Source organism: Panthera uncia (assembly GCF_023721935.1).
Source record: "Panthera uncia isolate 11264 chromosome A1 unlocalized genomic scaffold, Puncia_PCG_1.0 HiC_scaffold_17, whole genome shotgun sequence".
Taxonomy (NCBI): domain Eukaryota; kingdom Metazoa; phylum Chordata; class Mammalia; order Carnivora; family Felidae; genus Panthera; species Panthera uncia.
Genome location: NW_026057577.1, coordinates 71,011,250 through 71,036,520, shown reverse-complemented (window position 1 = coordinate 71,036,520; position 25,271 = coordinate 71,011,250). Strand labels below are relative to the sequence as shown.

Below are 25,271 nucleotides of genomic sequence, written 5' to 3'. Positions count from 1 at the left end.
CATATTACTATCATGTCTTTTATGCTCACCCACCTCATGTGTAATTGTTAATCTCTAATAAATAATGAATATTTTAATTTTTTTAAAGGTTTTTACTTCTATAATTCTGGAATAGCCATTCTATAATTTATGGTAGCCATGAGTTGTTTTCTCATTTATGCCTTTGCTTGATCAGAAAACATTTATTTATTACTTAATTTTTTTTAATTACAGGTAGATGCCACTGAGAGTGAACCAAAGAGTTTTATCTTTATGAGTGAGGATGCTTTGACAAATCCACAGAAACTGATGGTTTTAATTCATGGTAGTGGTGTTGTCAGGGCAGGTCAGTGGGCTAGAAGGCTTATTATAAATGAAGATCTGGACAGTGGCACACAGATACCTTTTATTAAGAGAGCTATGGATGTAAGTGCAATTTCTTTTATATTCTTTTGACATTTTATAGCTCTGTTTTATTATAAGTTATTTTATCCTGTCTCTTCAAAAGTACATTCTAAACATAATCCTATCTTTAAATTGTTTTTTATTTGTAGTGAAAAATTATCCTGTATTATTTTGCAGTTACAATGAAAAAATGGTATCTTAAGTGTACACAAATGTAGATAATGTCTTTGGGATGAATATGATTATTCTAAATTTATTATTATGTGATATATCACTTAAATTATCAAATACTTATCAGTATTATTTAAAATACTTATAAAAATATCAAGATGGCTTTTGGAAATCGTTGCCTACTTAAGTAAGAAGCTAAAGGAAATCTACTTGAAATTAATCTCTTATTCTGTAAAAGAAGAGTTAGAATAAGTCAGTGTTTGTTATTTCTTTTAAAAACACCAGAGCTCACAAATAAAATGCTTTAAGCATTAGACAAAGACCTGTAAAATGGTAAATTGAAATATTTATTGAAATACTTTATTCTTATTTGAATTCTACCTTTTCAGAAACTGGTATTTTAAAATTGTATTCAAGGTTTTCTTTCCTATAATCGTGAAATTGTTTTTTTCTCACCTAGCGTTGTTACATCTTAATGTTTGGCTGCTTTTTTTTGTTTGTTTTTTTTTTTTAACTGTCTCATTCTTAAGTTCTTCAGTGAACAGGCAAATTTTGCAAAGTATATGTTTCTTTCAGATATGAATAGAGATTTTCTTCAGAAAAAAGGAAAGTGCTATCTTGTAGAAGAAGATTTCATTTAAGAACTTAAAGTTATTTAGGAATATATGTGTACATGTATGCATTATAGGAGCTACATTATTACATTTTTGTAATTACAATGGGAGAGGAATTATTTGAAACATTGATGATTGCAAAGGTCAAACATATGTTTCCTGCTCTGTTACCTCTGAAATGATAAAATTAAGGCCCATCCCAGCTGGACTCTATTTTTATTAATAGATTTTAAGGCCCTTAAAATGCTTCAGGTAGAATTTCTTGGGTTAATTGTGTATTTTTGTTTCAGCCTTCATGGATATGCAGAGAACAAAAGACATTACTTTTGATTGGTTACAAACTTCACCAGTACTTTTTTAGTATTATTTAAGTAAACTATAGTAGAATTTAAGTAAAATAAAGTTTAGGGTGAAGGACATAAAATATTGTATTATTTAAACGTTTATATCTCTAGTTATGAATCATGAAATGACCTTTCTCTCTGGCACATTAGTTTTTGGTTAGAAGAGATCCTATCAGTGGTTTTGAGAACATCTTATGTGAAATGTGATCACAATTCACTGTATATTTGAAAATATAATTGAGTAAAGAAAATTCGATGTGTTTGTACATATAAATGCTTAGTGAAATATTTTATGTAATTACATTGGCCTGCTAATAGATCAACTAAGCCTTTCCTATCCTAGTTTTATTGTTGTGTAAGATTTTTCAAGGTGAAAGACTATGGTAAGTCATGCCAAACATCTGTGAATAAGGTATCTGTTGGTTTCCCAAACAGGAGGGAGGAAGTTTATTGGTAACATTAGACTCGTCAGTCATTTTGTTCTTATAAGTAGAAGTGTAGTGTTTGGAGACTAACAGCATTTCACTGCCTTGACTGTTTTCTGCTTTTCCCAATAATACGAACTCATGATTCCTTAAAAACAAACAAACAAACAAACAAACAAACAAACAAAAAAAAAAAACCAGAAAAACCCCAGCTGATTTCTAAGTACTTTAGTATTTAGTGTATTTAGAATTTATATGTTGTGTACTTTGAAAATTTTAATTGATGTACTTTTTTCTTTTTGTTTTATATTAAGAACCTGAATATGAACTTTATTGTGGTAAATTTCTACCTGGTAAATATTTAAAAATGGGTATCTCTTTAATCTAGATAAAGTGATTTGTTACTCTGGTTTTGCCTTTTCATGGTATTTCTCCACAAGTTCTTTAAGGACTAGTGTCGGGGGGGAGGGGCGGGAGGAGACTGGAGGGAAAGGGGTTGTATTCTAGGTAGCAAGCACAGGAAGACTAATTTGAAGGAGAAGAGCTACTTCATCCTTACCTTTTAATCATATCAGCTCTATTTGTTTTTATTTTGTGGACTTTTTTTCTAAAATCGTTTTTAAAGAAATGTTTCCAAAGTTTACAAAAGACTGGAAGCCACTACTCCTTTCTTCATGATCTGTCAGTTTTTCATATTACAAGTGAAGTAAATTCTGATATTTTTCAGGATAGACAATATGATCTCTACTTAGTATGGTTTATAATATTTCTGCTATGGCACCTCTTCCTCGAGCTCACCCACTCTCACTCTCTAGTGTAGAGTGTACTCTTGCATTAGTAAGCTTTCCTGCTTTCACAGCTGTAAAAAACAATTTCTGCTATATCCCTTACAGATTTTTAGGATAAGATTACAGGTCCTAATATTGAAGTCATAGCACTGTAAGATTAAAACTTTTTCCCACCAGTGAAACCCTGCTTCTAAGTGGACTGTTTTGTTAACAACAACTACAATGACAACAAATAGGTTTAAATCTATGGAGCCACTTTTGTTGAAGCTGGGGTGAGGATTGGAAAACTTCTATAAGGACCCCTGAGATTTCTTCCTGAACACTAGGGCCCCATAGATCACAGTTTGAAAATAATAACAGATATTCCAGTCCTTGCATTTTAGATATGTGAGAACTTTATTGTAAAAAAATTATTAAGATTTCATGTTGGAGAAATAGTACATATCAGATACTGTCCCCAGAGCTTCTGAGGTTACCATAGCTCATATTTTTAGTGTTTAACAGTCTTCATTGCATATCATATTACTTGGAGTAAGAAACTGTATATCATATAGCCAAGTACTAATTATTCAGTGTTTGTGCAGTTTGAGAGTTACTCGTACGTGTTTCTTCTTTGATCTTTTCTCACGTGGATCTTTCTAGGCATTTCAGTTGGTCTCTGTAAAATGGGCAAGGAAAGTAAAGTCATTACATTACTTGAAGTCATTTAATTACTAATTGCAGATATAGAACAAGGGTGCAGAATTTAAGGTGTCAGTCACTGTCAGGGTTGTGCAGTATTTGTAGGACCCAGAGGATGAGTGCCTCCTTAAATTTTGCATCCTAGGCACCTCTCTGGTCTCTCCCTGTCCACGCTTTGACTAATTGAGATGTACTGTCAAAAAGTTTTATGGAGAGTAGTTTGGGAGCCAATAGTCTATAGAGCCAAATTTTACCATGTATCAGAATCACGTGGACGGCTGGTGAAACACAAATTGCCTTTTCACGAAACCTGATTTTGATGCAGAAGGGTCTGGTTGGGGCCTGAGAATGTACATTTCTAAGACCATACCAAGTGATGTGTATGCTGCTAATCTGAGCACAATATTAAAACCTCTGGTATAGGTAACACTCTTTGGATGGTTGAGGTTAATTTATAATTTTCAGACTCTAAGTGTAATGGATGAGGTAGAACTTGATGGCGATTATATTTAGTAAAAGTGTAAGAAGTTCTAGAAAATGTTTTATAATTAAATCAGTAGAGAAATAAAAGTTTAAATTATGAAGAATACTTTAAAAATACTATGTAACTGATGTACTCAACATGACAAAGTTTATTGATTTTAATAATTTTTTAAGAAGTCTGATTACTTCACTAAGCCTACATTTTTCCTAATTTCTCATAGCTGGATTATTTAGAAGAATCTGATGTTTCCATAATTACTTAATTTTACCATGCATGTAATCTAAAAGTCAGGTAAGTGGTGCTTGGGTGGCTCACTTGGTTAATAAGCAACCAACTCTTTATTTCAGCTCAGGTTGTAATTTTGCAGTTTGTGAGATTGAGCCTACATGTAGCTCAGCACTGGTCTTGCACTGACAACACGGAGCCTGCTTGGTATTCTCTCTCTCCTCTCTTTCTGTCCCTCACCCCACTCACATGTGCTCTCTTTCTCAAAATAAATAAACTTAAAAAAAATTATAAGTAAAGTAAAATCAAAAGGCATATATCAAAATGGTGATTATCCTTTGCTAATCCTTCCTCATTTATTCTGTTCCTAGATATAGTCTGTTAGTAGTTTTGGAGTTACTTATATGTTCCATATCCATATTTTTAAATTATAAGGCTGTTCTTTTGATTTATCAGTCACTTGATATTAGTCTTGTGTACTTATGATACACAGGAATCTCTTTCCCATCATCACAGTTTTTGGATTCAATCAGCAATCAAGCTTTGCAGTATTACTCTTACTTGAATACTGTTTATGGCTGAGCCAGATAGGTACTATGGTTACATTCATTTTTGCTAAAGTTTTTTTTTCATGGAATTGATAACTTCTTTCCTTTCAATTTTCTTTGTAATAATTGTTAATTGAGATCTTGATTGGCTTCTCAGTAATGTTTTTACAGGGCCAGACTTATCAGAGAATCTCATAGTTTTCTCTTCTGGAGACCTGTCTTTTGGAACCCTGTGGACTTGTGTTTCAGTCTTGACGGGTCACTTTCTAAGCCTGCCTGTCTACTTGTCTCTCATCCTGGGATTCCCCTCAGATTCTCTCTTATGTTTGACCTCCTCTCTCCTGGATCTAATGACGCCAGCGTTTTGGATATATGCCCTCATTTTGTTGGAGCTATCAAAAAGTGAATACGACATAAATTTCTAAAACCTTGTATTTCTGGGGAAAAAAAAGTCTTTATTTTACTTGTTCCCTTTATTTTGATAACTCAGCGAGGCATAGAATTCCAAGTTGAAAATCATTTTCACTCTGAAACTTGAAGGCTTTGTTTTCATTGTCTTTTAGCTTCCAGTGTTTTAATTGAACAGTCCAGTACCATTGTGATATTGCATCCTTTTGCTCCCTCTGTGGAAGATTCTTTTCCTTCTGCCTGGTGTCAAGAAGTCACTCCTATTGCTTTTAAGAAATTTCCTATGTTATGGTGTTTTGTCTGTTTGTTTTTTATTGTTTTGGGCACTTGGTGATGGCTTTCTATCTGTACTATACCCCCATGATGATTCTCAATCCTTAGGAAATTTATTGTGTTTTTTCTTGATAATTTTAATTTTCTCTATTTCTAGAATTAGTATCTTGGTTTTGGAGTTGCAGATTGAACCTGTAAATGTCTTATTGAATTGCTAATACTTTCTTTCTTATTTCCATCTATTTTTGCCCTAATTTTGTTTTAGTAGGTTACCTACTTTATCTTTTAGCCCTTCTATAGAATTTTTAAAGTTCTATCATATTTTGGAATGGAGTTCTCTTTTGAATCATTTTGCAGACCTCTGCATAGTACACTTGATTTGAGCTCTGTGTCTCTCTCTCCCCCTTCTGTGGTCGTTTGTCCTTTCAGTCCTTTTCTGGATGTGTCTCAAAAGGGAACACCTTTGATTTCTTGTAGGGCTATCTGCACAATGTGAGATTATGACCTGGTTTTTGGGGCTTTGGTTTGTTTCTTTGTTAAGGAATGTGGTAATTGCACCCTAAGTGATATTAAAAGTAATGCCTCAGATTTTGGCCTCAAGGCCTACCCCTACTTTCTAAGAAAAGCACCTCGAAATTTCTCAGTTTTTCTGAAATTTTGTGGATTAGTTGACTTTCTTCTAGTCATGATCTCCCTCTGGAGGCACTTAAGTTTTTGGTTTTTGTTTTTTTTTTTTTTCTTTCCTCTGTAGTACCAATCCAGTTCCATCAGCTTACAGTCTCCTAAAAATTTATCGACATCTGTGTCCTCTGTTCTCTCCACACTCATTTGTTTTGTCTCATTTGTTTAAACCCTTCTTCTTCTTCTACTTTTTTTTTTTACTAATATTTTAGTATGATTTGTGGAAGAAATAGAGATAATCAAAAGAATTCAGTACACTTTTTTAATTACATGTTTTTTTTATCTATCTTGTTGTTCCAGTGACAGGTAGTCACTTTACAACTCATCCCTTTTTAAAACAAATAACATTAAAGCAATTTTCTTTATAACAACATTCTTTGCAAACCTTAGGAGATGATATCCTTATGTAGTGATATTCATCACAGTGGAATGTTTTAGGATTTTTTTGAAATCATTGATTATAAGGTAGCTAAATTAAAGAAATATAAACTATTGTTTGATATAAATTGCATACTTTAAATGTTGATTTAGACCTTTCTAGTATTTAAATTGCTTGCTTCCCTTTTAATAAGCTATACTTAACTCTTCTATTCTGACCTTCTGATTTCTCTTTCCTTAGTGTATTTGGGATCCCCTCCTTTTTTGACAGGCACATTTTGTAAAGTTGATTGATTACAGTATTAGGATTTTTTTTTTCCACAAATGAACATGGAGCCATTATAGATAGTTATCTAAAATAGGGTGGGTTTTTTTCCTCAGTAATTTGAGTAATTAAATTTGGTAACACTTTCTTAACTCCTGCCTTCAATTCACTGTTCCACCTAGGTACTGCAAGGTCTTACTATTTTAACATGAATATTTACACAGTTGGTGACGTGGAAATTTTAACAGGATTCTAATGATTGTTGCTGCAGTGAGAAGTACTTTATCAATACAGGGCATAGCTTTATTTTTAACTGGAGCAATGACATCCAGCAACTTTTGGGATGTTACTTAGTATTTACATAGTGCAAGCAGAATATAGGATAGCAGAATACAGTTTATAATATATGCTTAAGGTCTCAGAAACCTCAAAAACGTGAAAATTGTTTGGAGCTTTAAAATATATTTTTGTTTAAAGGACTTAGAGGCTTTGATGCTTTTTTTGAAAAGCCATTCAAAGCTTTGTGGAACTAAACACTTATTAAAATAAGATGCTATTTTTCAACATCTAAGATTGGCAGATAAATTGATAATAAATTGTATGATAATACCAAGTTTGAATATTGTTGGGAATGTAATTTAAAGCAATTAGTTATATTTTCCTAAATTAAGTGTGCTTATTAACCTTTGATCCTAAATTCCATTTATAGGAATTTATACTAGAGCAGTACACAAAGTATTCATACAAGGATGCCCATCAAAGGAGTTTGTAATGACACAAAAACTTCTAATCACTGAAATATCCACCACTAGGGGACTATTTGATTAAATAATGGTATATTCATATAATTAAAAATTATATAGCTATTAATAAGAATGAGTTGTTTGTGTGAGTTTATGTGTTAATTCATATAAGATGATAACTAAGAGTTATCAGATGGAAACACAAGAATGAAATCATTTGTTAAAAAGTACAGTTATACATGTATACATGTACACTTTTCTATATACAGGGGTACACATTGATGTTCCAGGAAACTTAGGCAAGAAACTATGAATTTTCTTCTTTTGCTTTTACTTACTCATTTTTTATGTTTAATTTTTTTTTTGTTTTTTTTTTATTTTACTTTAAGCAGGTATTACTTTAATAATTTAAAAGACAAAATTTTTTAAAAATTGTAAATAATATTCATGAAATATACTGTAGTACTATTATCACTTAACTATTATTAACTATATTATCACTTAACTATCCCTTAACTATTTCTAAAACAACTTAAATGTTACATTACAAAACTGCACGCAGCTTTTTTAAATAATTATTGATTTTTTTACCCATAAAGACTGGCTAAATTTAGACCCCTGAAATTTAATTTCAAACTTTAAAAACATAACTGCGGATTTTTTTTCTTATTTGAAATATGGTCTATTAAATTATAGGTTGAAACCAAGAACATTAATGCCAAATTTTAAGAGTAAACTTTGAGAGAAACTACCTATTAATCAAAGAAAATATAAGCTATTACATTATAGACTTCATAAAATATTGTTCAAGTCAGAAATTCCAGAAAAGGTTAAAAAAGCTTAGCACATTACTGAACTGACAAGGTATATGAGGCCACACTAGCCCCCATGCCAGCAAAAGAAAACAATGGAATGACAGCTCTAGTGTTTGGAGAGACGTTGTTAACGACAGCTTATTCCTTTATGATTTCAACTCTTGACAGAAGACAGGTCTGCTTGTTGCATCATGGCAGATATATCATTACCTCTGGCCCTGTCATGACTGAATTGGGAAAAAAACCCCACATCCAGTTTTGAAAATCCAATTACCTTCTGGAATTTTGGTCACTATTTCAGAGATAGATGTGAATAGCCATTCTGTGATAGCTCTTTGCATCTGTATTTTTCCCTAGTACTGAACTAATTAACTAATTAAGCATACACTGAAGCTCTTTCTGTAGTCAAGTAGAGAGCAAGGTGTAACAGCATAGAGCATCTTGATATTCTTACATCATCTCAAGAAAAATACTGCAAGGCCTCTTATCCTTAATACTTGTTTTCAACCTATATTTATACCTGACATCGAATAACTTTTAAAGTAGACCTAGGCCTTTTCACTAAGTGCAAGAGAAAAAAATACTGGATGTTTAAAATGATTAGGCACCATTTTTACTTGAAAAATTATTGGTCATAATTATAATTTCATTTTGACTTGGTCTTTCTATTTCTCAATTACATGCACATTTGAATTCTGTTGTGTGGTTTTGTTTTGTTTGTTTGTTTTTAATCTCCCTTGGCTGCCTAAGAAGTGACTCTGGAGACAGAAAGAGAGGGTGTGGGTTTTGAAAGTATGTCAAAAGCCTTGGGGTTTGTGTATGATCAGAATTTTAATGGAGGTTGAGGTGAGTTTAAATGCATAGAAAGCAAACATTAAAAACTTGTTTAATTTCTGTCATGTTGTTCTTTTTTGAGTCACTCTGATATCTTTTTCAAATCTGCTTTACTCTTGAGCTTTGTGTTACTATATCCACGATCTGTGTTTTCCCCTCTTTTTATTCTGTTTTAACTGCTGATCCCTTTTCTGTGGTTCTTCCTTTAATATCAGGTGAAGCAGTTTGAATTGCTGAATCAAAGCTGTTTGGGGAGTGAGAGAGTGTGTAAGATTGTGCAGGGTGAGATTCTCTGGGTAGAAGGTAACACCTCCTGCAGTTATAATCAATGCTCTGGACACTTTCAAAGATTGGAGAAGCCATGACTTGCTCCGGGGTTAAACTTTTAAAAGAACTTCCCTAGAGAAAAATATCATCAATAAAATGAAATAATTAGCTGACAATTCTTGAGTAGCCTAGGTTTAACAAGAAAAGATTAGAGATAGGTCAGCTTTGCATTTTTCACTGTACTTTTGGTTCCTTCTCGGTTTTAGCTTTATACTTTTATTTATCCTAAACATGGTTTTAAAAACTTAATTACTTCCGTATATCAGTTGAGCCCCTGAGTTACTTTAATTTGAGGAGAAGAACTAAAATGAAAAGAATATCAGCTTTTAGGAGTAGGAAATAGTCTGAACTGCTACTTGAAATAATTGAGACAGTAAATTATGGAAGGTAGGTTGTTTATGAAAGTGTAGATTGCACTGTTTAAGTCACCATGCTTTAGATTAACTGCATTATATGTGTGTGGATATTCACATATTTTTAAATGTATTATATGGGTTAAATGAATTATATTTAAATAATCAGTAAAATATGATTTTTTGAAGATCAAGTGTTAAGTGAATTTAAGGATTAATAATTATTAGTTTCCAGGGGTGTTGTTCAGTAGCATGCTTCTTTGGTGATGATTTTATTTAGCTGTTTATGTGATGTAAATAAAAGGCATATTTTAAAATATTAATTCCTAAAAATATTAATTCCTAGATAAATTATCTATTTTTATTTATGAAATTAGAAATCGTAACTAATAAGCATTATGACTTAAAGATTTAATATGAAAAGGATATATTATTAATTACTTATTTTTTTTATTTATAATACAACTTTTTTAAATTAAGACTGGATTTCAACAGTAATTCTGGATACTAACAGGCTAATACTTTAACTTTTTTTTTTTTTTTTTTTTTTTTTTCCTCTACATAAAATACATAACCTTGTTTTCCTGGTCATAAAACAAATCACCATTTCAGATTTGTAGTGAGGTGTTATAAGAATTAGATGGAGGGGCGCCTGGGTGGCTCAGTTGGTTAAGTGTCTGACTTCGGCTCAGGTCATGATCTCACGGTTTGTGAGTTTGAGCCCAGTGTTAGGCTCTGTGCTGACAGCTCGGAGCCTGGAGCCTGCTTCAAGTTCTGTGTCTCCTTCTCTCTCTGTCCCCACTTGTGCTCTGTCTCTATCAAAAATAAATCTAAAACAGAATTAGATGGAATACTTTGGCATACTTCATATATTTAGAATCACGTACTTTTATATTTTAAAATAAATAAACTCTTATCAGTTTATTCCAAACATAAATACAATGAGTTATCTCTTACTGTCAGGTATGCATTCAGATGACAACAATCTTTTAGAATCTATGTTTCTGATTTGTGTTTATAATCCTTATTGAAAAGGAGATGGTACCTTGTTTATGAAATGAATATACAAGGATGAATATGCCTCGTGAAGACTGAAGGCTGTGGAAGAGGGCTTCCAGTAGTATTAATTTTTTAAAAAGCACAAATAGTATTATGTTAATAAAAAGTAATAAAAAGGGGCACCTGGGTGGTTCAGTCAGTTGAGTGTCCGACTTCGGCTCAGGTCATGATCTCGCTGTCCATGAGTTCAAGCCCCGTGTCAGGCTCTGTGCTGACAGCTCAGAGCCTGGAGCCTGCTTCGGATTCTGTGTCTCCCTCTCTCTCTGCCCCTCCCCCGCTCATGCTCTGTCTGTCTCTCTGTCAAAAATAAATAAACATTAAAAAAAATTTTTTTTTTAAATTTTTTTTTTCAACATTTTTTATTTATTTTTGGGACAGAGAGAGACAGAGCCTGACGCGGGGCTCCAACTCACGGACCGCGAGATCGTGACCTGGCTGAAGTCGGACGCTTAACCGACTGCGCCACCCAGGCGCCCCTAAAAAAATTTTTTTAAGTGATAAAAAAAAACACAAGTTGTATTATGTTAACAAAAAGCACAAAAATAGTATTGTGTTAAGTATACTACAGTTTAAAAAAATGGATAGTTTCAGGGTCATTCACATTTAATTTTATACGATTGTGAGATTAAAAAAAAGATTGTGAGATTTAAGCCAATTTAGGTTAGGTACGCCATCTACAAATGGCACAGCAGAGGAAACTATTATTTTTTGTTGCCTAGAGTTTAAATTATAATGAACATATGTGCTATAATTTAAATTCTGAATGAAAGTAAGTTATTTCACAGTTTATTGTTTTATAAATCAAAACTAAAGTCTTGATAGAGAAAATTAATATTTCTAAGAAGCTTTCCTTTGGCCTTTTATTTCTGCAGTAACACAGTGATAATGATAAATAATATAAGTATTTCTTCAAAAGAAACTTATTAAGAAAATTAGGGAGAGTACTGTTAAGCAATTCAACTTTGCTTTTCCTTTTAATAATGAAGACCATTGCTTTTATTATAATTTTCACAGTTTTACCATATTTAAGAGTGTGACTGAAGCTTTTAAAACAATTCTATTAAGTTGTGATCCTTACGCCTTCTTAAAACAATTCTATTAATTTGTTGTCTTTATGAGGCACCTGGGTGGCTCAGTCGGTTAAGCGTCCGACTTCGGCTCATGTCACGATCTCATGGTTCATGGGTTCAAGCCTGCGTAGGGCTCTGTGCTGATAGCTCAAAACCTGGAGCCTGCTTCAGATTCTGTGGCTCCCTCTTTCTCTGCCCCTTGCCTGCTTACACTCTGTCTTCTGTCTCTCTCTCTTAAAAATAAACAAACATTAAAATTTTTTTTTGAATTGTTATCTTTATGATTACATAAAGAGATTGGAAACTTTGTTAAAGATAAGGACACTATTTGAGATATGAAGTTATAGGTATAAGCATTTATATATTCTGGTGCAGCTTGAACATAGGATATTAAATAATAACTCACTTTAATAAAGATCAATTTATTTCTTTATTATTAAAAATAGATATGTTTTGAAACATATTCGTGACTATACCATATACACAAACATACATATATGTGTATGTATATATTAAAATTCCAAATTCCTAACCCAGTAGTGGTTTGGTTTTTTTTTTCCCCAATAAACTATTATTTGAAAGACATGTCAATTCTGTTGGGAAAAGAGTACTTGCTTATTCATACCATGAGCTGCATGTTTGAATAAAATTCACTTTAATAATGAATTAGTCTTAAAAATATTTAAGAGAACATATATCCAGAGAAACACGTGCCAAGAATATTTCTAAACTTTAAGGAAAGTTTGATGTACTTCTCAGTTTGCATTTTCTGATAGTTAACATATCTTTCCATTGAGTTTTGATGCACATTTACTTAGTATTGTAATGGTACTGCCCTTTTGAATAGTGTGTATTGTTTATGATCAAAAACTTAAAGAAGTTAAACACTTTTATCAGAAAAAAACTTAAACTATTGGTAATTGTCTTTTTTTTTCCTGGAAATTAACCAATTATGACATCAAAGCCTGTATGGAAAGGTATGTAGTAGGTCATTCGCTGCTGCAGGCAGTTTATCTCACTCCAGGATGCATTTGTTTAGGTTTCTCTCATTTTCTGCCTGTGGCACTGTATGGTAAAATTCAGACATCTTCTTCCCCTCCAAGGAATCTCATGGGTGGAGGATAACTTATACAAAATTAATAAATGGTGTTGCTTTTTCATTATCGCCCATCCAAGGCAATTTGCAGTGTTCACTTTAGAGAAAAAAAAATTGGGTTGTGTAGAAAGCACTTAGAACAATAAATTAACAAATTTAAAACAGTGAGTCAGTTGTAAAAGGGAAATGTATCTTGAGGCAGTCACTCCTATATTAAGCAATTTAAAATATTGACCTAGTAATTTCTTAAGTATTTGTATTTTATGATAAGTAAATTAGGTGAATTAGTTCATTTATCCAGAGGAGTCTAACTATTAGAGCTTGCCTATTAGAAGTTTTATTGTTACTCTTCACGTGGATCATTTTATTTAAGCATTTTGTTGCAGCATACAAGAGAAACACTTTTTTAGGAGAGAGAAGAATTGGCATGACTGGTGTTGATCTGTTACATTGTGTGCTTCATGATGCTCATATCTGTAGGGGTGCCTGGGTGGCTCATTTGGTTGACTGTCCAACTTCAGTCATGTCATGATCTCAGTTGGTGGGCCTGAGTCCCACGCCAGGCTTTGCACTGACCGCGTGAAGCCTGCTTTGGATTCTCAGTTTCCGTCTCTCCCTGCCCCTCCCCTGCTTACACTCTCTCTCTCTCTCCCCAAAATAAACCTTAAAAAAGGTTTTTTTTAAATGAAAAAATGATGCTCAATTCTGTATAAATACCATAGGTAATGGTATTTAAGTTTGCTTTCAATAAGAAATTATATATATAGTAAATAATAGTATGTATAGTATTAATTCCTTTTTTCTTTTTAATCCCCAAGAACTTTTTTGTTAGCTGTTGTATATATATATATACATACATATATATACATATACATATATATGTATATATATATATATATACAACAAATATATATATATATATACACAATATATATACAAATATATATATTAAATGTTATATAAAGACTTTAAATGTAAAGTCTTATATAAAGACTTATGTGAAGGCTTATATAAAGTCTTTTTCTTTTACATTTAGATACATTTGCATTTTTTTTAAATGTTTATTCATTTTTGAGAGAGAGTGCGAGCAGGAGAGGGGCAGAGAGATAAGGAGACACAGAAACTGAAGCAAGTTCCAGGCTCTGAGCTGTTAACACAGAGCCTGATGTAGGGCTCAAACCCACAGACTGTGAGATCACGACCTGAGCCAAAGTTGGACACTAAACTGACTGAACCACTCAGGCACCCCCATTTGAGTTGTTTTAAGAGAAATAATTTTAAGATTAGGAATTGTTTTAAAGAAGCATTTGGAAGAAAGCCATATCATTGTCTCATCTTGAGCTTCTGCATCTCAGTTTGTTACTTTCATGATGTACAGACGTAACACAGTTAAGACTCCTAAATACTATAGCTTTGGGAAATACCCTCTTACTTTGTTTAGGTATATTGCACCACGCTATAACTGTAACAACTTGCCCAATAATATCAATCCTGTTTTGTGAAATTTTATAGGTATGCTTCTGTTACCCACTAAACTGTAAGCTCATTGAAAGCAAGACATATATTTTCACCATTGTCTGGCAGTACAGTTGAATAGATAAGAACATAGGCTTTAGTGTTAAATATTCCTAGTTACCATTTTTAGCTTTGTGCCTTAATAGTGTGTGATTTGTTCAAGTGTTTTGAACTGTTCAGTCTTGGTTTTCTAATCCATAAAGTAATCATAATAGTAATACCAAACTCACAGAAATATCCTGAATATTAACTGATAAAATGTGTGAAAAGCACTTACTGCTGTACCTGAAGCTGTTATTCAAACTTACGGATGGAGAGGTGAATAAATTACATTAACAAAAAAGAAAAGCGTGATGGCTTATTGACAGACATCATTATTTATGCTAGATCTATTAAAAGATAATCCTATGTGATTACAGCTCTCCTGTTCTTTTATAGGAAGATGATGTGTACAAGTTCTTAATCTAACAGCTGTCACATCATGAATACTTAATAAATGTTAATAGTAATGAAAGTGGAGACGGTAGTTATTTAGTGTTTAGTTTTGTTTTTGGTTTGTTTTCTCCACTTTCTCTACAAATCCTGCCACTCTCTATCCCATTCCTTTAGCAGTATGATTGGGTTTCTTCTGGCATCTAAGTGTACTGGCAGTTATTTTTCTGGATCTATATTATCCAGCTGTTCTAAGGACCCAGAGGACATGGGATTAAGTTGGTCTTGACAATGCCTTGGAGGTGTAGATAGTCTTGTAATATTATTCCCCAGGTGTAACTACATCTAGCAAGTAGAAACATAAACATCCTGAAAATGATTTTGAAAACTCACATTTGTTAATGGCAAAAATTTTGTTCTAACCTTTCTACCTTGTGGAATCCATCCCTCTATCCATCCGTCAATTCTCCAATTCATCTATAGATCCATCAAGCATTTATTGAGGACCAGCCACTGTTTAGGGAGATACAGTATTGAATAAAACATTAGTGCTTGCCCTCAACACATTGTGGTTTAATGGGCGAATACAGGCATATTCAGTACAGTACCAAGTATATACCCAAACTGTAAGCAGAGGGTACCATGGGTTAGCATATTGAAGGCATCTCTTAAGGCCATCTTTGTAAAAATACTTCCCAGGAGAAGCATTATTTACATGAAATCCTTAACTATGAGTGGGCACTTGGAGGTAGGGAAAGGTATTCTAGGTAAAGGTACTAGTTGAATAAAACTTGAACTTAGAGTTTGATGTGAGAGAGAGAATAATATAAGACTAAAGTTTTAGAGATCTTCAGGCTTTGATGTGTCCAACTTAAGATATTTGTAAGTTGTCTTAAGGATCATGAAACAGCACTGAATGATTTCTAAAAGGGGAAATAACATGGTCATATTTGTGTTTTGGAAAATTAATTCTGGCATAAGTTGGAAGAGTAGATTCGGTGACTGGTAAGAAACTATTGAAGTAACCTGTGAGCAAAAATGGTAGACTGAACTGAGGAACCCTTGAGCATGTATAGAACTGGAGAGATACGAAACCTATTACAGTGATTTGACTATATGTGGGAAATTAAAAAAAAAAAAAGATTCAAATACAATAGCTGGGTTTCTGACTTGTGTAATAGGGGAGATGGTAGTAACACTAATTGAGGAGGAATACTGAAGAGGAGTGATCTTTTAACATTGAAAACGTTGACAACCTTATTATTTATTTATTTTTATTTTTTGAAATAGAGTGTGAGAGAGAATGCAAGTAGGGGAGGGGCAGAAGGAGAACAGAGAGAATTCCAAGCAGGCTCCATGCCCAGAGCAGTGCCCACTATGGGGTTCGATCCCACGACTGTAAGATCATTACCTGAACCTAAATCGAGAGTCAGACACCTAACTGACGGAGCCACCCAGGCACCCCACGAATCTTATTCTAGACAAGAGGTGTAGATGCTACCATATTCTTCCCAACCCATTTGACAGTGCCTCTAACCCCACTCTCCTACTCTTTCCGTCTTATCCTTCTGTTTCAACAATAGGTATGCTGGATCATGCAGATGCTCTGATAGTTAATTTTATGATTAGTCTAAGTCCATTGTTGCAGAATTGAAAGAAAAATCATAACTAATCCTAATATTATTAATATCTCCTAATATCATGTAGATTAACTTATACTCTGATTTAACTCTCTTTTACTTTTGTATTTTCTTTTCTTTAGGATATTTGTTGAAAGGCTACAAAGCAAGGAGCTCATTAGATAATGGAAAAAATTGTGAATGGCAGTTGTAAAGGTCTTAGAAAACCCACACTGAGACTGAGAAAACATTGTGTTTACTTGGATGAAATCTGTTGACTACCATTACATAATGTTGTAAAAAAGAGATCAGATACGTGGATATTTAGTATGGTCACATTCAGCATTTAAAATATTTCACATTTACAATATTTTGTTCATGGTCTTCTCTCCCAAAGCAATGGTTGCTACATTTAACTTTTGAAATTTGCATTATAGTGTGTGTGTGTGTGTGCGCGCGCACGCGCGTGTTTCTTTTTGAAAATAGTTTTCTCATTTCTTTAATGAAGGTGGTCTACTAGATGGTCTAAATTGGTCTTCCTAGAGCTTAAGTTGACTATAGATTCTGTTTTTATAATAATTTTTTTTATGATACAAGCATACTTATTTTAAGGAACCAAACTATGGGAAACATTTGGTTTAATTTCTCACAATTTAGTCTAATTCTTTCTATTTTCCTTCTAATATCAAAATTTCCTCCTAATTACAAAAAGATACTGTTTTACAAAAGATCTATCACAGGGATGTTGTCGATATTGAATTCTTTTTGTATTAATGTATTTATTAAGAGATCATTAACTGGGGAAAGGAGAGAGGAGGTTGCTATACTAAAGTGTTGCTATTAATTGAAAATGCAGAACTGAAACTCTTGGCACATTAAACGCATTCATCAGCTCTTCATTTACTGCATGTGTCCCAATTCAGAAATTTCGGGCAGTAAACAGGCTCACCCATGTCCAGATATGTATAAGTCAATGTCTTGTAAGAGGAGATTTGAATGAGAAGAGCTGGTATGGAATAAACAGTACATATCTAGTTAAACAGATACCTTCTGTGTATAAAGGCATAAGCTAGATGTTAGGATGCTCAGCTGTATGGATTGAGAAGGAAAGGAAGTTTAGGAAGAATGGTAGTGAACTGTTAAGTGGAGGGAGGAAGCAGACTTCAGAAAATAACCTCTGTTAGAAGGAATACATACATTCCTGCTAGGATAAGGAATATCTTATTTGCTATTTCTCATTGTATTTGCATTTTTCTTAAATATTATTATTTTAGGAGAGTAGTTCTTAGGCCTTTTGTTCACTCTGCAATCCTTTCTGATACCTCCTGTTGCTTCTTCTAAAGTTATATCCGGAAATACATTGTAATACAGCCTTGGCTTACTTACTTACTTCTCTTACTAATTTGCTCTGAAAAGTTATTTAGCCTAGGTAGGTATTCCTTTCTTTTACTGAAATAGGAAGGCATACTTAGATACCTTTTTTGCACTCATAGTTATGAAATATGTACGAGACATTTTTATATTTATAAGCCTCCAAATGAATGATGAATATGGGAGTCTTTCTTATATATTGTTATAAAAACAATCAGGGAAAACTGGCCTAAACCCTTTACTCATTGAGTGACAGGTATGATTAAAGATGCAGTAAGGGGCACCTGGGTGGCTCACTTGGTTAAGCATATCATTCTTGGTGTCAGCTCAGGTCATGATCTCATGGTTTCACGAGTTCGAAGCCCATGTCGGGCTCTGCACTGTTTGGAACTCTGTATCCCTCTTTCTTCTCCTCCCGCACTCGCACTCTCTCTTCTCTCTCAAAATAAAAAAATAAACTTAAAAAAAAAATTATGCATTGATACAGATGATTTGGTAGGAAAGTTATCCATTTTTTAGTATTGGTAGTTTTTAGCTTAATATCTTATTGTGTATGTTAATATTGGCATTACTAAAGTAATTTCTCAGTTTAGTGTTTTATCGTGTATGATTCTTTGGAAGATGGAGTTGTTTTTGTCTGTTGGCAGTGTAGCTTAACTCAGATGAAATAAAAAGTGCTTTTCTTTCCTGAGAATATTTTCTTCTTTGGTGCAACAAACACCATTCATTCAGATGCTAGCAATATGAAGAGAAAACACAAATTGAAAAATGGAGCAATTGGTTGATAATTTTCATAAGGCTACATATTCATGAAATCATTTAAGATTTGCTGTCATAAGTTATATAGAGAATGGGACATGATTTTTGAAAATGAATTGAATTTATTTTTAGCCTAGCCTTTATAGAAATTACCAACCTTGATTTTAGTTTCCAAGTCTTTGCTCATCCAGAAAAGTGTCTCTAACCATATTCATACTAGTATCTGATACTTAATGTCTTGATACTGTAAAAGATAATACCAGTAGGTAAAAATTACTCTTACTGAAATCATAAATTCAGGAACTACTTACAATATGAAAAGAATTTAAAGAAATTTGAATAGGTAAAGGATGGGATAGAGGACCCATAATTGTATGGATAATTACTAATTTACCTTTACATCAATTTAAATTCAGTATGCCTTATAGTAAAAGTTTGTTTTCAATGTATGAATAGAGTCCTAAGGCTATTCCTGAATTACATTTTGGAATTAAGAGCAAGCAAGCAAAATAATTGGTGATTATTTGTTCCATATAGATTTGAACAAAACATAGTCAGGACTCTGTAAATTGAATTTTTCCTTTTTCCAAAATGACATTCCTCCTTTGAAATTGTTAAAAACAGAATTATAGTTATGAAGGGAATAAAAGAAAGAATATAATTATGATCTAAAGTACTCATCTACTCATCTTTCTTTTATAGCATGTAACATATACTGATCATATTTTACCACTGGGCAAAGGTCATACTCAACAAGTATACTTTTTTGATTAATTCTAGATAAGATTAACTTATTATCACTTAGAAATCTGTTTTTATTTTCGAAAAATAACTACATAAAATTTATTTGTTGGTGATATGACAAAATTTTGCTTGAGGTGATATAAAATTTCGTTTGAGTTGTCTGTAACTCTTAAATGAGATTTATTCCTCCCTTTAGATTTCCAGAGGCAGAGAGTAAAACTAATTTCATAAAAAATTTAATAAAATTTTTCAAGTTCTGCATTGGCCTCCATAATCTCTCACCCTGCATTCTACCAGTTACACATTTTTAATGGGAATATTTTTCTTAAGAGGAGAAAGGTACATTTAGAAATATAAATAAAGGGATTTCAATTGGGAGGATTTAAAATGTTTTATGGTTTTAATAAACAATAAAATGAGTTTCCAGCTTGCCTTCATATTGATAAAGCAAAAATTTTAATTTGCCTTTCAGTTTAACATTTAGTTATTTCTAGACATGTTTTTCATTTTCCAGGTTCAAACATGGGATATGTATTGACATAAAGTCAACTCATTTTTTATTACTCACCAGATGTACAATTTAAGGAATTACAAGTAAATATTATTACTTAAGTAGCATTGTATTTGAAATGAAAATTTAATGGAATAACCTTTGATTTCCCCATGTATGTATTTGCCTACTTTTCTCCCTTACATTCTTTTCTTTTTCTGCCATATGACAGTAGGCATTTAAATCATAAAAATTTAAAAATAATTTTCAAATCAGATTCTGTTGTCTTTCAGTAGTCTTTTATATAAGAGCAAAATGAATTTGTCTCTTATGAGATGTAAAATATTGTAATCTTTGATTGTTTAGATAACATATTGGTGCTTTTTATGTGTTATGAAGATTCCTTGGATGTAATTAACAATAGAACATATGCACTGAGTTGTTTATCTAGTGCAATTATGTTTACCTAGAACAATCCATTCTCACTTCCTTCTTTTTCTTTTCTTCCTTAGTCAAGAATATATGTTTAATAAGGAATGGGTTAGATTTAAGCAGGATTTCTCAACCTCAGGAGTATTGGCATTTTGGGTCAGATAATTCTTTGTTTGGTGGCTTTGTGTGCATTGTAGGATGTTTTAGCTGCATGCCTTGCCTAACCAAAATGTTTCCAGACATTGCCAAAAGTTCCCCAGAGGACAAATATAGTCCAGTTGAGAACCATTGGGCTAAGGGGTAATGCAAAGTAACCCTTTATTGTCATGTTTGTAGTCTGAGATTTCTGGTGACAATTTTTTTTTTTTTTTGTAATTTCACTTAAATGGTGGCATTGAAATTGGACTACAACTCTAAACAGTGTTAGATGATAACATTATTATTTGTGCTAACATTTTAGAAAGCAAAATACTACTTACAGAAGACATCGATCATTTGGAATACTCATACACTGCCAATAGAAATGTAAATTAACATTAACCACTTTGAAAACTGGCAGTATCCATTAAAGTTGAATATACAAATAATAAAATACACAATATACTTTATAGTAAATTTCATATAACCAGTTGATTCTCATAGAATACTTTTGTTGATTTTTGTTTAACTCTTGAATCCATAGCTTTCCTGTGGTTACAATGGACATTGTCAATTGTGATGTGAATAACTGTTTGTATTTTCATTCTGTTAATAGTAATATAAAAGTGAAACAACAAAGACGTATGTCCAGAATTACAAATATGTGAATGCCTTAGATTATATTTCTCAATTACTGGAAGAATATTTCCTTAATATTATATGCTTTTTTCACAATGTAACAGCTACAGACAAGGCACACTTTTAAATTTAACCTGTATAATAGTTTTGTATCACTTTAAGTCTAGACTACCAACAAAACCATAAATGAAGCCCTTATTTGCAGGGTTGGCCAGTTTCCTTAGTGTAAACACTCATGTAAAAAAAACATGGTTGACTTCAAGTTGCCAATGTGATGTCACTAAACACAGAATTGGGAGAGATATAGTTAACCATCATTATATAATATTTCCACCATACAGATACAATAGACATAGATAACCCTATGAGAATAGATAACAGAAAAATGTAGTAAAAATAACTTGGAAGTGATGAGGTTTTATTACATTTGTTTTAAGTATATTGTATTTATTTGTAAGGTTATATAATTTAATTTTTAATAGTGGTTTTATTTAACAGTTGACTTACAAAATTCCTCAAAATTTAACAGTGGGCCCTCATGAATCAGTATGAGCTAGTTCCAGCACACTGTAGTTTTTAATAAGTATGTTCGTATCAGCACTATTTATGCAGCTAAAAATTGAAGCTATTTCAATGCTCATCAGTAGGAGAATGGTAATTCTGATTATTGTCTTATTGTAATTATTATCTATTCTACAAATTCAGTTCTTAATAATAATTATACTCTTTAAATGTGCTGTATTTATATAATAGAATATTATAATACAGTAGGAATGTATAAACTTACAGCTACATGCAATAACATGAATGAACCTCTTTAACTTGCTGCTGGGTTAAAGAAGCCAATTACAGAGTACAGATTGTATGATTCCATTTATACAGCATTCAAAAGTGAGCCAAACTAATCCATGGTGTTAGAAATCAAGATAGAGTTTATGCCTAGAGTGGTAGCTTCATGGTGGGAGGTTCTGGGTGCTGGTAGTGTTCATTTTTTAGAAAATCTTACTGTTTGTTACAGGAATGTGTTCACTTTGTGAAAATTCATCAAGCTGTACACTAAAGATTTGTGTACTTTTCCTATATGTATGTAATACTTTAAAAATTCACTAGAAAAAAATATTGGCTAAATTGGAAAATATATCTGGAAATTTGGGAGTTAATACATTTGAGGGATAACTTACATTGAGATATGGCCTAAGCCCACTCTAACTTATCACAAAGAGTTGTTTTTTGTCTCTTTCACGTGTATTCTGTGCTTCGGTTGAAATACATGTCATTCTTTGAAGCCTGTCCACTTATTACATCACCTGTGCTTTTGCTTTTCCTTATATTTCAAGGTGTTCTTCCTAATTTCCGTCTATTGGAATTTCTTATTATTCTTTTCACATGTAAGCCATTCTTGAATTGTTGAGATTTGATTTCACCAGTTTCAATACGAGTAGTTTTTACCTACTGTGCATTTTTTACCATTTAAGAGTTGAAGATTAGTGTGAACATGGTTAAATAAACTTTTCCGTGTTCCATAGTACTGGATGGTTGAGGGTGCTATAATCTGGCTGCTGAATAAATGGCACATTGTCATTTAAGACTTTCACTGTTGCCTCAAATGTAACCCCCAGTTTCATATCTTGTCGGTTATTTCCATTGTCCTTAATGTAACCATCCAAGACAAGCTCTCATAAAAATGCCTTGTCATCATCTACATATTATCAAGCATATATATTTACAATCACCTTAGAAATAATTTTGAATTACATGAAAATAGGGTTGACAGTGGGAAACTTCAAATCCTTTTGCCATTAAGAGATTTTGTAAGTTACATATACCTTATTAGTCACTTACGGTCAGCCATGATCTAATAAAGAATTAGATCTCATAAAAAATTAATAGATTTCCAGACCTCTGAATCTGAGACTAGTTCAAAATCCCAAGATCAATTTGAATTTAGATTGGACTGAACTGTGATTTTCTGTCTGGTCATGTGAGTGTCGTAACCTTGCTGATTGGTGAAGATCAGGTTGAGAGTACTGGTGTTTGTACCAGCATGATGTTGTTCATTTTCAATGCTCACTCATCCACTTAGGAACACACTTCAACTGGTGTGTTTCTGCCTGGTTTAAGAGTATATGTCAAATGACTTCTAACAGCTGTGTGCCATATCAAAGAGAATTAATTTGTACTTACGTAGTTGTTAAACTCATTTCTTTTTTCTTTGTGTTCCTAACCTACAATTCTTCTGACAGTTTGTATCTAAAGCACTTCCTTTCTGGGAGGGTCCACTTTAAGGTTTACTTTTCATTTTCTCCCATTTTAGAACAGGTGTAACTTTTCCAGTTATTTTCTTTTGTTTTGTTTTTCTGGGTTGTAAGAAAAAATCAAGTTATAACATTGTTTTAAATTTTTTAACAAGTAAAGTTCTTTTCAACAATATTTTCTAATTCCTTTGGCATGAAGAAGCAATTGAAGAACAACTCTACTTTCCTAAGGCGACTTTTCTTTTTACACTTCATGCCTCTGGTGTTGGCGCTCTTGTTTTTACTAGTCTCTCTTGCATACAGTATTTTACATTTTTACATTATAAAGGTTATAGGCAAATAGCCAGCTGTCACATTCTTGAGGTCAGATACAACTACTATATATATGAGATGCTCTGTTTTGGCTTCACACTGCTTGCCAGATTGCTAAGCAGATGTTCTAGGCTATAATTCAGGAAACTGGGACCTCTTGAAACATTCCCTGAGAGTCGCTTTTGACATCTCTGAATCATTTATTTAAAGGTAATTAGTTCTAGTGAAAATGAAAATGCCTTGATATGAAAAGAACAAAATTATTTTATAGTGTTTGGGACTTATAGCCTGATTAGGAACTTGATTGTGGATATGTATCTAATGGTAGAAAAGTATTAATTTTAACATGGGAATGCATTACAATTAAGCACTTTTCCACTTTATTATTTTTTTTAATGTGGAGATTTTACAAAAAAGACTATTACCAAAAAAGTCTTTGTTTTTATAGACTTTAAGAACTACCAATGACTGTGCTACATTGAAGAATTTATAAGCTTCCTGTTTTTATACAGAAAACATGTACAAGGAGGCCGTAAGAATATCATCTCTTCTTTAATGTATCCCAGTACATGTCTTGGTATCTTTCTCATATATCTCATCAGTATTTTTGTTTTTTAATACAAAATATAAAACTTTTATAATACAAAACTTCTTTATCTATATTTGAAGCTTGTATAAAATACTACTCAGAATCTGTAGTTTATCTGTCCTTTATGTCCATTATTAACATATTAGTTGCACAAAGATAAAAATTTAAACTAACTCTTATGATCTAAAAGGGGAAAACACATATTAAAAAATTTGTTATGATGTGTTCATTTAGATCTCTTTGGCCATATTTAGATAATGAAGGAGCCACATCATTTTTGTTTGTATCAGTATATTTCATTTGCAATATGCTCGGTTCTTTACAGAAAAGTGCTTTACACAGAAACATATAAGATCCAGTATCTGGTTATTGGGGAAAGTCTTAGGCCACCATATTTTAAGGAAGGTGAGAATAAATAGTATGAATAAACATCTAACTCTCATTTGTATTTGCCTATGGATGAATTTGAATTTAAAGTTAATGTAGCTCCATCAGACATTCAAGGTACTCATAACAAACACTTCACTCAAACTAATGAAGTCTCTGTGTGAAAATTGAACCTCTCAAATCACTCTGTTCCTCCTCCTTTAACAGTCTTCCATTTTCCCCATTTCATATTTTGGATGAATAGCTGTACAATGAGATTGATGCAGCAGACCTATTTCAGCAGTTCTTCAGAATCATAGAAAAGTCATCAAGTATGTTGGTTTACAAAATTTACCCTGGTTTCTAGACCTAAGTGGATATATAACCTTTACTTACATAACTTTGAGTTCCTACTGACTTAAAAGCTGTATTCCAGTAGGAAAAAACAAAGACTTTTGCAATGTCAGTATTAGAATTGAAACCCGACCAGAGCCTTTTTATATACAGAAAATTTAAGCATTTTTGTAGATAAGTCCTTATTTGGGTAATTGGTAATTGAATATTAGTCATCTCTGTCTCCTTCCCCTGTCTTTCTTCTTTCCCTTGCCCCGAGCCTTTCTATCATATACACACACAAATTAGTA

The 25,271-nt window shown here is 32.5% G+C and overlaps 1 protein-coding gene across 7 annotated transcripts in view; it reads left to right on the top strand.

The window, feature by feature from the left end:
* The window catches only part of FAM172A (family with sequence similarity 172 member A), a 422,066-nt gene that overhangs the window by 109,787 nt on the left and 287,008 nt on the right, over positions 1 to 25,271 (top strand). For 5 of the 7 annotated variants that reach the window (XM_049648596.1, XM_049648599.1, XM_049648594.1 and 2 more), the window contains one exon: positions 214 to 405. The exons of the other annotated variants lie outside the window; for them this stretch is intronic. In XM_049648596.1, the coding sequence (XP_049504553.1) occupies positions 214 to 405 (192 nt within the window). The remainder of the gene's footprint in view (positions 1 to 213; positions 406 to 25,271) is intronic. 7 annotated transcript variants of the gene reach the window in all.